This window comes from Sphaeramia orbicularis, chromosome 3 (genome assembly GCF_902148855.1).
Source record: "Sphaeramia orbicularis chromosome 3, fSphaOr1.1, whole genome shotgun sequence".
Taxonomy (NCBI): Eukaryota; Metazoa; Chordata; class Actinopteri; order Kurtiformes; family Apogonidae; genus Sphaeramia; species Sphaeramia orbicularis.
Genome location: NC_043959.1, coordinates 1,648,852 through 1,665,239, shown reverse-complemented (window position 1 = coordinate 1,665,239; position 16,388 = coordinate 1,648,852). Strand labels below are relative to the sequence as shown.

The window sequence follows — 16,388 nt, the reverse complement described above, 5'->3', positions numbered from 1 at the left end:
AGTGTAGTTGAAAACCCTATAGTGTGATTCTTTGCAGCTGAAGGTGGACATCATATTATCAGATATTAACAGATTCAACAGCGACGATTTACAACAATTTGTTTACGAAGATACTCATCAGGTCACAAACTGACGACAGGTAGAATTAAATGTAGCGACACCGACGATGAAAAAGGTCATGGCGTGACCTTTTTACACACTGCTGCCTCTGATTATTATTCAACGTGTAAAATTCAGAGAAATTTGTTAAATCCGAGTTTATCTGTGACCCCGGTGCGGAGCGTCGCCATAACAACCTGCTCATCACACGATTAATATTCAGTGGGCGTCAGGTCTCACCTTTTCCTCTTTCTCTGTTGATCACAAACATACTCACTCATGTCTTTCCCACAAATAACCATTTATTCTTCACACATTTACTGAAAATTACAGTTTATTGAAAGGACACAGAAAGGTCAGATAACACAGATACATGTAGCTAGGAGTTACTACTCAGTGCATGGCACATTCTCAGGGAGACGACCCATTGTGAGTCTTTGGCTCTTTGCCTCTGGAGTGTTAAAGGCAGAAAGAGTGCTGAAATATTAAACGTTGAACAGTTGGCCAGCCAACTTGAGCCTCTATATTTCAAAATGTGGAGGAGGAGTAAATTAACCTGGCTACAATGAGTGATAAACAATATTCTAAGTTGGGTAGTAGTAGTAGTAGTAGTAGTAGTAGTAGAAGTAGTAGTAGTAGAAGTATCTTTTTCTTTGTCAATTGATATACTTAATCACAGGAAACAGTGTCAGACCTCACCAGTGCAAAGGGAGTTTTCTAGAAAGATCACACATTTAGAAAGCAGTGTCCTCACTTAGAATAAAACTCAGATAATAAGTAAACAACAAATGAACAATCATGAAACGAGTTACCAGTGCCATTGCTACCTTGAAAAGAAGTTCTAGAACGCATGCCATTTTACTATGGAGGTTTTTCCGATGACAGTTTGAAATCTGTTGACATTTCCAGTGTCTCAGCGTCTGCAAACAATGCTGATATGTGTAGTGTGTAGCTGTGTGTGTGTGTGTGTGTGTGTGTGTCTGCGAGCGCACATGTGTTTGTTGTGAGAGTGCGCCAGTGTGTGCTCTTAGAAACATCCTTCAGGCGACGCAGGAGTTCTGCGTTGTGTGGATGATCCGCCGTCCGTTCAGTCGTATTTGTGTGGTTTTGTGTTTTTGCTGTCGCCTCCCTCCCGTCCTCCCGCCTCCTCCTCGCTGTCGTCTGACGGCTTTGTGGTGAATTTTCCGCTCTGCGCCGGGCTCCTCGGCTGTTGGGTTCAAAAAGACAAAGACTCATCATGAGCAACGCGGACTGACACAGTATTATTGGACGGTACAGATGTGGAGTGGAATCTGACTGGATCTGAGGGACGACTTCTGCACATTTAAAATAATATCCATGATGACTGCTGGTTAATATTTCTGCTGTACGTACTAATTATATCTGCTATGTTCAAAGATGTTTGAACAATTCAAAGAGACATGTAACGGAGAAAAAAATCAGCAACAAAAAAAAGGAAGGCTGAGCTGTTCATATACACTGTGTTTATTCAACCCAGGTTCATACGTTTTATGTTCCAAGAGGAAATTTTCACTGCAAATGGATTTACTTACAAACATAATCCAGCATGCATTACATTTTATTTCAACAAAACCATTAAATGTTGATAATCCACATAATATGGTGGTAAATAAGGTGCCTCCTGAATGTATCCTGTGATATAGTAAAGTTCCTACCAATAGTTAGTCCTTCTAATAGTTTTGGATTTTTCATTCTAGTTTAGTTTGGACTATTTTTGTTCTCTAATTCAGTTTGTTTTAATTCGCTTTTAGAAAAGGTTTGATAGTTTTTATTAGTTTTCATCATTCACCCATTTTGAAATATTATTTTAATTCAGATGTTGAAGTATTAGGATAAACAGTTTTATTTATTAGTAGTTAATGTTTTAACACAGGATTCATTTGTTTAATTAGTTTTATTTCAATAATGTTAGTGATGAGTTCTTTGTGACCACCTACTCTGTTCTAGTTTAAATAGTTGGTCAGTATGTTGAGCTTATTCAGATAGGAAACATCTGTATGCACAGCAAGGTTCTCATAGTTTGGGATTTTTCATTCCAGTTCAGTTTTATTTCATTTTGACTTTTTTTTCTCTAATTCAGTTTGTTTTAATTCATTTTTAAAGCAGGTTTGATAGTTTTTATTAGTTTTTGTTATTTTCTAAATGCTTAGTTTTAGTTTAGTTGTAGTTTAGTTGTAGTTCAGTGGTCTCTTTTCTCTTCTTCTCTGTGGTTGTATTCAAATAAATCCCAGACAGGACTCTGCTGCTTTAGTCTCCATGTTTCCAGGTAGAGTGGGGACCAGAAGACGACTGGAAACCACAAGTGAACACAAGTGACGGAGCAAAAAGTGTCGTATGGAGACAGCACAGAAAATTGCTCTAAGGAAATAAATTGATTTCATATCAATCCGACATTGACAAAGATGAAAACGAAGGGAATTTTATCCATATTTTTTATCTAAGTTAGTTTTGTAAACACACAATACAGTTTCAGTTAGTTATGTTTTTTTTCTTTTAATCATAGTTTTTATTTATTTCAGTTAACAAAAATGTTTTTACAGTTCTAATTTTCGTCATTACGTTAGTTTTCGTTAAGGATAATAACCTTGGTTCCTACATTTGGGTTGAGGCAGGAACAGTACAGAGTCTGAGAGATGAACCATTCATCATTCTCGGCTGCTGTGAGGTTCGTAGGTCAGTCTGTCCCTAAGAGACAGAAACTGTCCGCAGCAGACAGACATTTCAACCAAATTGATGTCCTTCTGTCTCCTTTAGGAATGTACAAATGTGAGTCTGTCTCTGGAGCTTCGGTGGGATTCACCTATTATTGGGCCACGGGGGGTCAGGGGTAGAGGCACTGACACAAATTAGGCTGTTTTCAAAGGCTTTCTGCAGCTTTTTATGACTTTTTACTGTGTATACTGTCTGTTTCTGAGCTAAAGTGAAGAATAATTAGGGTATTATGAAAGACATTTGTTGACACGTTAATTACACTTATGAAAAGAGTCACTTGTTTACCTGTGCAAACTGTATAGATTATATTATATTTATTAGACTGGATTAGACTGCGTTACATTTTACTGATCCCACAGTGGGTAAATTCAATGGTAAAGGCAGCAACAGAATTAAGCACAAGAAAAAGTGTGCATGAATAAAGATAGTGCAAAAAATGGATAAAACATAATAGTAATAGAAGTATACAGACTATGCATATTTTCAACAGAGTGGAACTGCATGTTGTATATTTACATTCATTCATTCATTCACTTTGAGCCAATTAATCCTTAGAGGTCATTCTGGTGTAAGGTTATTATTGTTAACGAAAACTAACGAAATGTAAAACCCAAAACACACACACACACACACACACACACACACACACACACAGAGTCCACTTCCCTTTTATAATATATGTTCTTTGCTAAGTTGCTGTTTGTTGATCCATGCTTCAGACTAAACTGTGACACTTCTGACCTGGTTTGTTTAATTCCAAACAGACCTTTAGTGGAACTGTTGACAACAGAAAGTGGAGGTGATTTGTGGTTTAACTGTGGCTGTTTTCTGTCCAAAAACAGAGCTAAGCTAACAGAGCGATGACGTAAACTCAGCTAATGCAACACGTGAAGAATATAAGACAGATGTTTATTTGGACCAACTAACTTTGTGTTTGAAGTCGACATTTTAATGGCACCATAAAACATGTGTGTGTACACAGACTGAGAGGTGGAAGATAAATCCTGTGTAATATACGTAACATTAATTGGTTTGTGCTTTTTGTACCTGAGGGTGCATTCATGTTCATAACTTCTCTCTTGTTGTTGATAGTTTAGAAAATCAATTTCACATAAGCTTTGTTTGCTATTTTAACTTAATTGAGAGACAGAGAAATGGTGAACTGAACTGAACTGAACTTAGAGTAACAAATTCCTACAATGATCAATAAATAAATATGAAACTGTTTATCCAATTGAACACAAAATCTCTCGGTGCTTCAGTTGTTCTTCTCCCTCAGAGTCACTCATTCACTGCAGAGCGCTTCATTATTCATCTTGTCCCACCAGCGCTGACTAATGGCTGTTGTTAGCACATGTATTTGGGATGCTAAGCTAAGATAATGCTAATCTACATACGCTGGTTCTTTTATGTTGAATTCCACCAATTAATTTCAGCTCCATGATAAATATTAGCACAACAGTAATGTCAGTTTCATGTAATACATAAAAGCTCTAGTTAAGAGACCACAAAATTAATGTTAGCATTAGCTAATGGAGCTAATTTATGTCCACAGGTTTAGGGGTATTGTTTTTAAGTACGTGTACTGAATCGGTGTGGAGCATAAAAAACACAGTCACAGCCTTAAAACATGGGAAACGCAGGATACTCATTTTACTTTGCAAAAAGAAATATACTTTTATTTTGGAAGAATGATTCCCCTCCATCTTAAGATTTTCCAGGATCAATTGTCTTCTTTTTACCTTTAGAAAAACAGACTTTGGATAAATATAGTCGTGGCCGTCTCTTTAATGAATTTTGGTTGCCTTTACTGTCTGGTATGGAGACAGTTTGAGTTTGTACGTCATGAATACTGCCCTGTTACTGTGTTTATGGTACAGTGTGCATCACTGTGCTCATGCTTATGTTTTTACCCTTATCACTGTTATTACTGTGGTGATGATGATGATTTTATTTCATTTTGTCTTATTATAATGATTATTATTTATTCATTTACTTTTTTTTTTTTTTTGTTAGACTTTTATGTTTTTGGCATGTTACTGAAGAGTGCACAAAGGAGAATTGCAAAAAGTCAGACCCAGTATCACTGTGTTTGTACTGTATCTGGATGATTTTCTTTTGTGAAATAGAAAGATATATATATATATATATATATATATATATATATATAAACAACATGGGAAACGACAAGGATCCTGTACATTCACTAAGATACAGATTTTATAAGGTATTACCCTCAATACACCTGGACGAGGAAACGTCCAGCATTTGTTATTCTTCTACCCTGTGATGTTACCGTTTGCTCCTTGTTCACACAGATAAGGAGGCTCAGAGTTCATCACGTTGTCTTTGGTGCAAATTGCAAATTTCCAAGTTAAGAATGAAGCTCTCCTCAAACTGTCAGTACAATTAATGTCCTGTACACTGATGTCGATGTTCAGCGTGTGAGTTGGAAACCCTGACACGCTCATTTAGTTTGAAAGAGCAGTAATGTTAGTGTCAAAGTAAACGGCAATTACTCTTCTCTGGAAAAAGAAGGCACATAATTGCAGCTGTGATCTGTGTAAACTTGTACCACTGTTTATATGAACACAATTTATCCTCACAGTCAACACCTGAAGTAGCCAAAAGCAAACATTTGACCTTGTAAATTAGCAAGGGCTGCTTAAATGCACCATTAAACAAGTAGCTGCTCACACCTAATAAATTCCAGGACAATGTATTCTTCGTATTTAGACAAACACTGCTGCGTTTTGGAGGTGAATTCAGACGAAGCTTTGAAATGTGACGATGTTCGTCGCAGGCAGCAACCTGTGAAGTCTGAAACGCTGCCTTTAAAGGAAATATCCTGTGAATTTTGGGCTGATTTTCATTCTAGTCATCAACGGATTGAGTTACACCCAGGATCCAGAATGTAATTAGCTACCTGGAGGGAAGGGAAGCAGCCGTTCTCTGGGTTTTCAACACCATCACTGACAGCAGCAGGAGCTCACGTTAACACACAATACAATCTAATAGAAGTCTGGGCTTCGTATGCAGGCTAAAGACAAATATATGAAACTCCAATCTAATACAACTCAATTTTCTTCTATGTTATTTTAAATGATTTTTGGCAACGGTGTGTTTAAGCACAGCACACAGGAGCGAGAAACTTATTCCCCAATCAAAGCATCCGTTTTGTGTTTGCCAATGTCACTTTGGAGAACGCCTCCAGGCTTGTTGGCTGCTCGCATATTATTGAGTTACAAATCACAGCGCGTGGCAGTGGGTTATAGTTCTAACACCTGGCTCCAAGCAAAACAAACAAAGAAGCACCGACACACACCTGCACACCGCTCACATCACCTTCACATCGGCGTGAAAGTGAGCTTTGTATCTGACCGTATAAATGAGGAGGGTGTAATTATACACACAGGGCAGCACATTTGAAGTACAGTGTGATTGAGCGGCTGATACTGTGGAAGTGTGTGGAAGTGTGTGGAAGTGTGTGGAAGTGTGTTTCCATCTGCAGGCCAACCTCATCTGTACTTAATGCACTGCCGTGGCCTCATGCCAACCCTCAGCTCAATCCCACTTTGATGTCAGTTGGGGATTTTTTGTGCGTGTGCATCTTATTTATCATAAAGCTTCAACTCCCTAAAGGACATCCACAAGTTTTTGGACTTTTTAGGGAAACTGGCGACTGCCTCACTGTCAGCAATGTCAGCTTCATTTTCATTTATGTGACAAAACACAGCATGACTTGTGTTCACAGACATTTTATAAACCTTGAGTTTGATCTGTATTTTGGTGGCTGATCCAAAATGATTTATCTATAAAATAGAGAAAAAGCTGCTTATGGTTTCTCCCATCACCAAAAGCATAAAATATTCATATTTTAGCAACAAAATGAAATTTGTTGCATTGGACAGTTGGTTCAATGCAACAAATTTCTATTGCAACAACACATCATCAGTAGGGTCAAACTAACCTGTCTCACAGCGGTTTAAACCAGCCCCATGTCCATGTCTCCTTGTCCACATGTTGCCGTGGAAACCCCTTTCTCTCCAGTTTTGTACTTTATGTTATTGTACCCACTATAGCATGGTCATCTATCAAACTCAAGTAGTTTCCTGCAACATGCACCCTTGTAAAACACTACAGCTAAAATGACACACCTTAGACTCAGTCAAAATACTGTGGTTGATGGTGGGCAGGCAGACGCAGTCGAATCTACTACATTAGAGTCACCTTTATTATTGTTGCACAAGTGCTGAGATATGAAAATATACAGCAGTTTGGTATGCAGTGTTAAGTGGAAATAGTAGACTATGGAAAGAAATTTGTTTCTTTATTCATCAATCATAAAGAATGGATTTGCAGTTAAAAAGAATAGATTTGCATCCAAAAAAGAGATTTCAGAGCAAAACACAGTCAGTGGCATTAAAAAAAAAACAGATCATTTTACTTATAAATCAGTCCTCTTTGCTTATGAGTTAAAAACTTTTGCTTGAGACTTCAAAAGTTTTGCTTGAACATCACTCCTCTTTGTTTGCAACTTCAGAAGTTTTGCTTGCGAATTTAACTGCGCTTAATGGGCGTGGCCTATGCTGATGGATGAGGGAAGGGTTTCTGTTGGTGGGTTTGACCTGGCTCCAAGACGGATTTTCAAGCAAAACTTTTGAAGTCTCAAGCAAAAGTTTTAAACTTACGAGCAAAGAGGACTGATTTATAAGTAAAATGGTCTTTTTTTTTTATTGCCACTTACTGTCTTTAGCTCTCACATCTTTTCGTTAATTGCAAATCCATTCTTTTTGATTGATGAATACAGAAACTAATTTCTCTCCTTAGTCGACTGATAGTGCAAAGTAGTACAAAGAGAAATTCAAGTTGTAAAAAATGAAATGTAAATGTAGAAAAGTGGCTGAAGATGCTCCAGTGTATGGATGGTCTATCTGTTCACATTATTTAAAGTCATAATTGACAAGTGGTGCCAGGCACAACAAACCCCGCCCCTCGCACATATTGTAGCTTATATTGGCATCGATCCAGATGACGTCATCATGTCTATGTGCACGCTGATGTCAGCATAGACACATTTCAGCCATTATAAGTAAATGGGAAGAAAAGAAAGATTTACAAAATGTAAACAAAATTTGAACTTTGACCTACTGTTCCTAAAACGTAATCACATCTGTTCTGGGTCACTGGTAATCTGTAAACCCAACTGGGTCTGAGTTCAGCTGATAGTTTTGCTGCTAAAGTGTTAAAAATCAATATCTCTTGCCTCCCCTTCGGGGGCGGGGCAATAATTAATGATTGTAAACAACTGCATGTGTGTGTTTTGTATTCAGCTGTTGTTCTTTCACTTCCACCTTCCAAAGAATTCAGAAACAAAAGCCCCCCCCCCATGCCAATGCATGAGTGATAGGCTGTGTTGTTGAGGGACGCCACACTTTGCCACAGTGTTATGGAGTTTTATATTTTCCATACAAGAACACGACAAAACGTTTCTTCCACAGAATGTAAATGAATGGCTTAAGCCGACGTACTTCTCCATCCTTTTTTTTTCTACAGGATGGATTCTGTGCAGTGGCTGTAAAGTCTGTACTTTGTATTCATCTACCAAAAACCAAGTTCTTTCGCTCCCTGCTGTTGTCGTTCCAGTTAATCTGGCTGAAGCTCCTGTGTGCCACCTGTCAGACAGTTGATGTTCAGGCCACATCCACGCCGGCCTTTGTCTCTGCACTCAGCGATGGGACAAAGAGTGAAAAGATGAAACTGCACATGTCCCTTTTCATTTCTTTGAACCTGTTTTTGTATTTGCACTAAAAAACACATCAGCTGTAAGAGGACTAGAAAAGTCTTTTCTTTCCAAACCAGCGGGAACATAGAGAACACGCCACTCTGGTTCTCACTCACAAATCGAACATGAGATCACATAATGAAAGCAGTGACAGGAACACAGAGCACTCGAATGCAGATTGATCCGCAGAGGCCGTAATGCAAATCATTACTAATTAAATTGTTTACGGCGTCATCGATGGCCAATGCTGAGCTGTGTGAGGGACCGAACAGACCGAACGAAGAGAAAGCTGACAGATTTGGCCCCAGAATGTGAAGGAAAAGCAAAGGAAGACAAACCAAAGATCATGTTGAATGTTCAGTGGAAAAGAAGTCAGTCGTGTCTAGGGCTGCGTATCGGCAAGAATCTGGTGACACGTTACAAATCACAATACTAGGATCACAATATGATATATCACAATACTGTTAAAAAGGCAATTTTTTTTGTTTGCGTCTTTTTTTTAATGATTGAATTAAAGCAGAAATCTGCACAAATACTAAACACATTCTTGTTTCATCAGAACAGGATCTAATGTTCTATCACAAAATGTTCAAACTGTGTTCAAACTGAAATTCTGTTTTCCAGACATTCCAGTTTCAGATCCTGTTCAAATGTTCAGATTCTATTAGTTCACAACTAACATCAGAACAGGATTTTTTTGTGCGATACCAACAAAGGAACTAACATTATTTAATAAGAGTGTTGAATAATAATAAATAAAATATATGTTTAAAAAAAAAAAAAAAAAAATCATAAAATGAACCTCCACAATTATCTGCATTTGAATAAATACTTAAAAATATGGATACAGTACTTTTTAATATCGGTACAGTATTGTGAAATGAAATATCACATTATATTGCAAAACTGATATTTTCTTACAGCCCTAGTTGTATAGTAGTTACTGACGTTTCCATCATGTCTCCCCGTTTAAAGAATTTCTCAGTTTCAATTCGATTTTTTTTTAACAGAGGAAGGAAAAAGGTTTTGTAGTATAGTGACTTCAAACTGAAAAATCTATTTTCATAAATAACTTTTAATTATGCAATTTATAATATACTGACTTTAGTTTAATACTCTTTCAACTCACTTCTCTTGGATTGAAATATTTTCTGCATGACTGTGAAATGACTAATGCAAACGTCATATTACACTTTTTTCCCTTGAACTCTACTGCGGTGATTCTCCACTGGTGGGTCGAGACCCAAAAGTTGGTCGCAAACTCATTTCCACTGTGTCTGTGCAAAAAATAATGTTAGGAAACCAATCCTGTGCTTTATTTTTTATGGAGCAGAGCGCCGTCCATTCAAAATCCCCAACAGTAGGAGGCAGTAATGCGCTGTAATGTTAATTAACACCAGACACTTCACAACATAAAAGAAGATGCAAAAGTTTTTATGCATATCATGGTGAAACTCAGGTGTGACAACGACTACATCAGAAACAGTTTGACCTACACTGAGGACAAAAAGCTCAGTGTGTTTGATTCTTGAATAAGTGACTGGATGCACTTTTTTTTTTTGTAATTTTAAAACTATTTTTAACTGAGTGCTCATTTTGGATTTTGTTTAAAATGCACCCAATTTAAAGTGTTAAAGGAATATTTCCATATTGAGCATCACCACTTGCTGGTCAGTTTGGTTCATCATTAAACTTGTCGGTGTTTTCATACTGTGATATTCTGTATTATCTCAGGTTCAAAACACACCATCTTTTTATTAAATGCATTTCAGAAGTTTAACTATTATTCAATGTAAAAAAAATAAAAAAAAAAAATCTGTAATTTAACAGAATTTTCAGTTTATTTTGCAGATTTTTCCTGTATTTTTAAGATACAGAAAAATATCAATGAAATGACAAAAACAGACTGATTTTACATGTCAAATGGAATATAGCATGAAAAAACTGTAACTGTGAATAACCATAAAATTTACATTTTTAAAAGAATTTTTTTTCTTTTTTCACAGAAAAATACAGTTAAAATACATTTGCAAATGTATCATAATTTCACAAATATTTATTTTCTATTTATGAGATTAAACTGTTACTTTATAGTTTAATGCTGTAAAAAAAAAAAAAAAAAATTATAAAATTACTGACAATTAACGGTAACAGAAGTATTCTGTCAGTTGAACCAGACTTGTTTGTTAATTGACAAATATCTTGTGTAATTACAGGAGGTTTCACAACAAAAATGTCGAATAAATGTATTTTTGTGAATGTATAACATGTATAAGCACTGATAAACTGTCCAAATACAGTTTTTATCAGTGGATTGGACAACTGAGTCTCATTGAAAATCATATATATATATATATATATATATATATATATATATATATATATATATATATATATATACACACACACAGGGTGGGGAAGCAAAATGTACACTGAACATTTAGTTGTTTTTTCTCAGCAGACACTACGTCAGTTGTTTTGAACCCAAACATATACTGATGTCATAATCATACCTAACACTATTATCCATACCTTTTCACAAACTTTTGCCCATATGAGTAATCAGGAAAGCAAACGTCAAAGAGTGTGTGATTTGCTGAATGCACTCGTCACACCAAAGGAGATTTCAAAAATAGTTGGAGTGTCCATAAAGACTGTTTATAATGGAAAGAAGAGAATGACTATGAGCAAAACTATTACCAGAAAGTCTGGAAGATACTATTAAAGAAGAATGGGAGAAGTTGTCACCCCAATATTTGAGGAACACTTGTGCAAGTTTCAGGAAGCGTGTGAAGGCAGTTATTGAGAAAGAAGGAGGACACATAGAATAAAAACATTTTCTATTATGGACATTTTCTTGTGGCAAATAAATTCTCATGACTTTCAATAAACTAATTGGTCATACACTGTCTTTCAATCCCTGCCTCAAAATATTGTACAATTTGCTTCCCCACCCTGTATACAGTACAGGCCAAAAGTTTGGACACACCTTCTCATTCTTTGCATTTTCTTTATTTTCATGACTATTTTCATTGTAGATTCTCACTGAAGGCATCAAAACTATGAATGAACACATGTGGAATTATGTACTTAACAAAAAAGTGTGAAATAACTGAAAACATCTCTTATATTCTAGTTTCTTCAAAGTATCCACCCTTAGCTCTGATGACTGCTTTGCACACTCTTGCCATTCTCTTGATGAGCTTCCAGAGGTAGTCACCTGAAATGGTTTCCTAACAGTCTTGAAGAAGTTCCCACAGATGCTTAGCACTTGTTGGCCCTTTTGCCTTCACTCTGCGGTCCAGCTCACCCCAAACCATCTGGATTGGGTTCAGGTCCGGTGACTGTGGAGGCCAGGTCATCTGGCGCAGCACTCCATCACTCTCCTTCTTGGTCAGATATCCCTCACACAGCCTGGAGGTGTGTTTGGGGTCATTGTCCTGTTGAAACATAAATGATGGTCCAACTAAACGCAGACCGGATGGAATGGCATGTCACTTCAGGATGCTGTGGTAGCCATGCTGATTCAGGTTGCCTTCAATCTTGAATAAATCCCCAACAGCGTCACCAGCAAAGCACCCCCACACCATCACACCTCCCCCTCCATGCTTCACGGTGGGAACCAGGCATGTAGCATCCATCCGTTCACCTTTTCTGCGTCGCACAAAGACACAGCGGTTGGATCCAAAGATCTGAAATTTGGACTCATCAGACCAAAGCACAGATTTCCACTGGTCTAATGTCCATTCCTTGGGTTTCTTGGCCCAAATAAATCTCTTGTGTTTGTTGCCTCTCCTGAGCAGTGGTTTCCTAGCAGCTGTTTGACCATGAAGGCCTGATTCACGCAGTCTCCTCTTAACAGTTGTTGTAGAGATGTGTCTGCTGCTAGAGCTCTGTGTGGTATTCATCTGGTCTCTAATCTGAGCTGCTGTTAATTTGCGATTTCTGAGGCTGGTGACTCAGATGAACTTATCTTCAGCATCAGAGGTGACTCTTGGTCTTCCTTTCCTGGGGCGGTCCTCATGTGAGCCAGTTTCGTTGGAGCGCTTGATGGTTTTTGCGACTGCACTTGGGGACACATTCAAAGTTTTTGCAATTTTCTAGACTGACTGACCTTCATTTCTTAAAGTAATGATGGCCACTCGTTTGTCTTTACTTAGCTGATTGGTTCTCACCATAATATGCATTCTAACAGTTGTCCAATAGGGCTGTCAGCTGTGCATCAACCTGACTTCTGCACAACACAACTGATGGTCCCAACCCCATCAATAAGGCAAGAAATTCCACTAAGTAACCCTGACAAGGCACAGCTATGAAGTGGAAACCATTTCAGGTGACTACCTCTGGAAGCTCATCAAGAGAATGCCAAGGGTGTGCAAGGCAGTCATCAGAGCTAAGGGTGGCTACTTTGAAGAAACTAGAATATAAGAGATGTTTCAGTTATTTCACACTTTTTTGTTAAGTACATAATTCCACATGTGTTCATTCATAGTTTTGATGCCTTCAGTGAGAATCTACAATGAAAATAGTCATGAAGATAAAGAAAATGCGAAGAATGAGAAGGTGTGTCTAAACTTTTGGCCTGTACTGTATATATGTTTATTTATTTATTTATTTATTTATAGGGAATTGGATTGTTTTAATATATGTAAATATTATTTACTAAACATTAAAAAGTAAAAAAAAAAAAAAAAAAGCAAAATCTCATGTAAAGTTAGAGCAAAAAACTGTATTTTCATTACGGAAAATTACTGTATTTTTATGAGATGGTTATTTTCTGTTATTTTACAGTATTTTCTCAGCACCCCTGCTGCCAGAATAATACTGTTTTTTTTTACATTTTTTTACGGGTTTTTTTTTTTTTTTTTTTTTACAGTGTAAATTTGGGTCGCAGCTTGCAGTAGTAGTACTAGGGTTAGTAGTAGTAGTAGTTTATTTGGTTGTTAATTACTTTAAACAACAAACAAAAACAACATATCCATTGTTCCATATACAATGTGACCGAAAGGGATTAGGCTGAAGTTAGGCAACAGGGTTAGGCAACATAAGATGAGAATTATGTTGCCTAACCCTGTTTACAGTTAACACAATATTTCCACAAGAAAACCAACAATGGAAAAAATATATATGTAGTTTTTTTTTCAATCTAATCATTTCTAGATATACAACAGAAGAGAATACATATTTAATTGAATCCAGGTAAATCATTCAGGAGTGGTAGTGGGTCCTGAAGCCAGACCAGCTGAAAACCACTGCTCTGCTGTGTTCATTTATGTCACAGATGAACTGAATTTGCTGCCACTTAAGAATCAGTGAAAGGAAAAGAGAAAACATTAATCATGCTTTAATAATATTTTCAGTACATTTCTGATTTATGGAAATAAAAGAACAACCTGCAGCATCTTTCACTGCTGTGCCATGTGTTCTATTGTAAAAGACTAAACTACTGAACTGGATACACTGACAGCTTCTATGATACCCTGTCCAACTCCAAAACAAGATAAAAGCTCCAGAAATTCAACACAACTCTTTTATCAGTAAGACGTTAAGGGTGTGTGATGGTGAGGTTCAAACTAAAACACTTTGTCTGAACCATCAGTGAAAGGACTCTTTGACTGGATAAGCTGGTGTGTTCCAGGACATGTTTCTGAAAATGTTCCTCACATGACCTTCTGACATTCAGACTGTTTTGGATAAGGTCTTCATTTCCTCATGCCTGGGGGTGCTCATCGGTAAACTTGGAGATGACAATGCAGTTCATCAGGAAATTGTATGGAAATGATCTAAACTGTAATTACTTGATCAAAGTAATCAGTTACATTGACACATTACTGTAGCCTCAGTCATAACTTGGGCTGGTCTATCCAATGGACATTCTGTAGTCTTAATCCTATCTGTTATATTAACACAGTTTTAACACACAGTATTCTAGTACAACAGCGTCCAGGAGTCGTGACATGATAATTGGAACATAGTGATAAAAAAAATTACAAATAGCAAATACTTGTTTATAAAATGATGATATATTATGAAATATATCCACAGACTGTATCACTAAAGCTCACTGTTTACACACATGTATTATGGTATCATCAGGTTTTCACCTTCAAACTAAAACGCATAGAAGCTTATTTTAACAGTCACTCAAAGTAACACTGTCTAATAATCAAGGTTATTATCATTAATGAAAACTAACAAAATGACAAAAAACTCCAACTGAAAAAACATTTTCGTTAACTGAAATAAATAAAAACTAGAATTAAAAGAAAAAAATGATAACTAACTGAAACTGTATTGTGTGTTTACAAAACTAACTAAAACGGATAAAAATTATGGATAAAATTCCCTTTTCCCTTTCCATTTTCGTCTTTGTCAATGTTGGATTGATACAAAAGTGATTTATTTCACTCTAGCAATTTTAGCTAGCAGCACCGTACAAAACTTTTTGGTCCATCATTTGTGTTCACTTGTGGTTTCCAGTCGTCTTCTGGTCCCCACTCTACCTGGAAACATGGAGACTAAAGCAGCAGAGTCCTGTCTGGGATTGATTTGAATACGACCACACAGAAGAAGAGAAAAGAGACCACTGAACTACAACTGAACTAAAACTAAACTAAAACTAAGCATTTAGAAAAAAATAAGAACTAATAAAAACTAGTAAACCTGCTCTAAAAACAAATTAAAACAAACTGAATTAAAGGAGAAAAAGTCCAAACTAAATAAAACTAAACTATAATGAAAAATCTAAAACTATTAGAACCTTGCTAATAATCTCTACCTGCCACATCAGCTGATAGTTTACACTGTTTCTCTGTTAGTTTAGCTCTGTTTTTAGACAGAAAACAGCCTCAGTAGAACCACAGTCAGTGTCGTCAGTGTCTGCACTGCAGATGTGTTTGGGATCAAACAAAAGGTCAGAACTGTCACAGTTTACTCTGAAACATGGAGCAACAAATGGAAACTTAGCAAAACTAATAGCATCCCATAATAACTTTAGACCTTCATGAGCCGCAGAATCAAATTCACTCATGTAGAAGAAACAGCTGCATCCAGAGGAGAAAACTAAGACTATTTTTATCACTTCTTTTCTTTGACTAAAAGTTGTTTCTTCATGGTTCTCATCACATCTGCTCGCTGTCTGACACTTGGACAAACGTCCTGTGGTGTTAGTTTTTCATCACCATGGGAGAACAGTGACTCACTACTCCCTCTAGTGGTCACATGAATCCATCTGTCCGTCTAAATACGGTCACTTCAGATCTGTACCATCCAGTACACTGGCAGAACTTTAATTCTAAACACTCTAATGATAATTTTAGAACATTATATAATATTTTGAAGTAGATGTATCGCATACAGCTCCTTTAATTGTTTCTTTAACCATTTCAAACGTAGTGGTCACTACAGTGGACAGCTGATGAAAGGTGTTTTCTTGTATATTCATGGATTTGTTATTTTGCGCATCATCCCATCCGCTACAATTCATACCATTTCTGTAACTTTACGGTTCTAGATAAACCTGATCTGCAGTAACATGTTTGAGTGTAAAAAAAAAAAAAAAAAAAAAAAAGAAGCTAATTGTTACTAGACTGAAATAAAAAGTTGTTTTGTTTGTTTTTTTTTAAACAAAAGTTGCTTGTTTGTTTTTTTTTTTGCATATTATCTCCATGCAGGTGTGTTAAAATGTGAGAAACCATCAGATCAGCAGCATTAAAAGGGTTTTTATAGTGTTTTTCATAGTTTTCTCACACTATACCAGTAAATACATGTT

General features: G+C 36.6%; 1 protein-coding gene across 1 annotated transcript in view; it reads right to left on the bottom strand.

Annotated features, from left to right (window-relative positions):
- Window positions 1-383: 383 nt before the first annotated feature.
- Window positions 384-16,388, bottom strand: part of LOC115439370 (leucine zipper protein 2-like) — a 146,521-nt gene continuing 130,516 nt past the window's right edge. Inside the window, exon 7 of the mRNA XM_030163211.1 lies at window positions 384-1,306. Coding sequence (XP_030019071.1) covers window positions 1,187-1,306 — 120 coding nt within the window. The 3' untranslated portion in view covers window positions 384-1,186. The remainder of the gene's footprint in view (window positions 1,307-16,388) is intronic.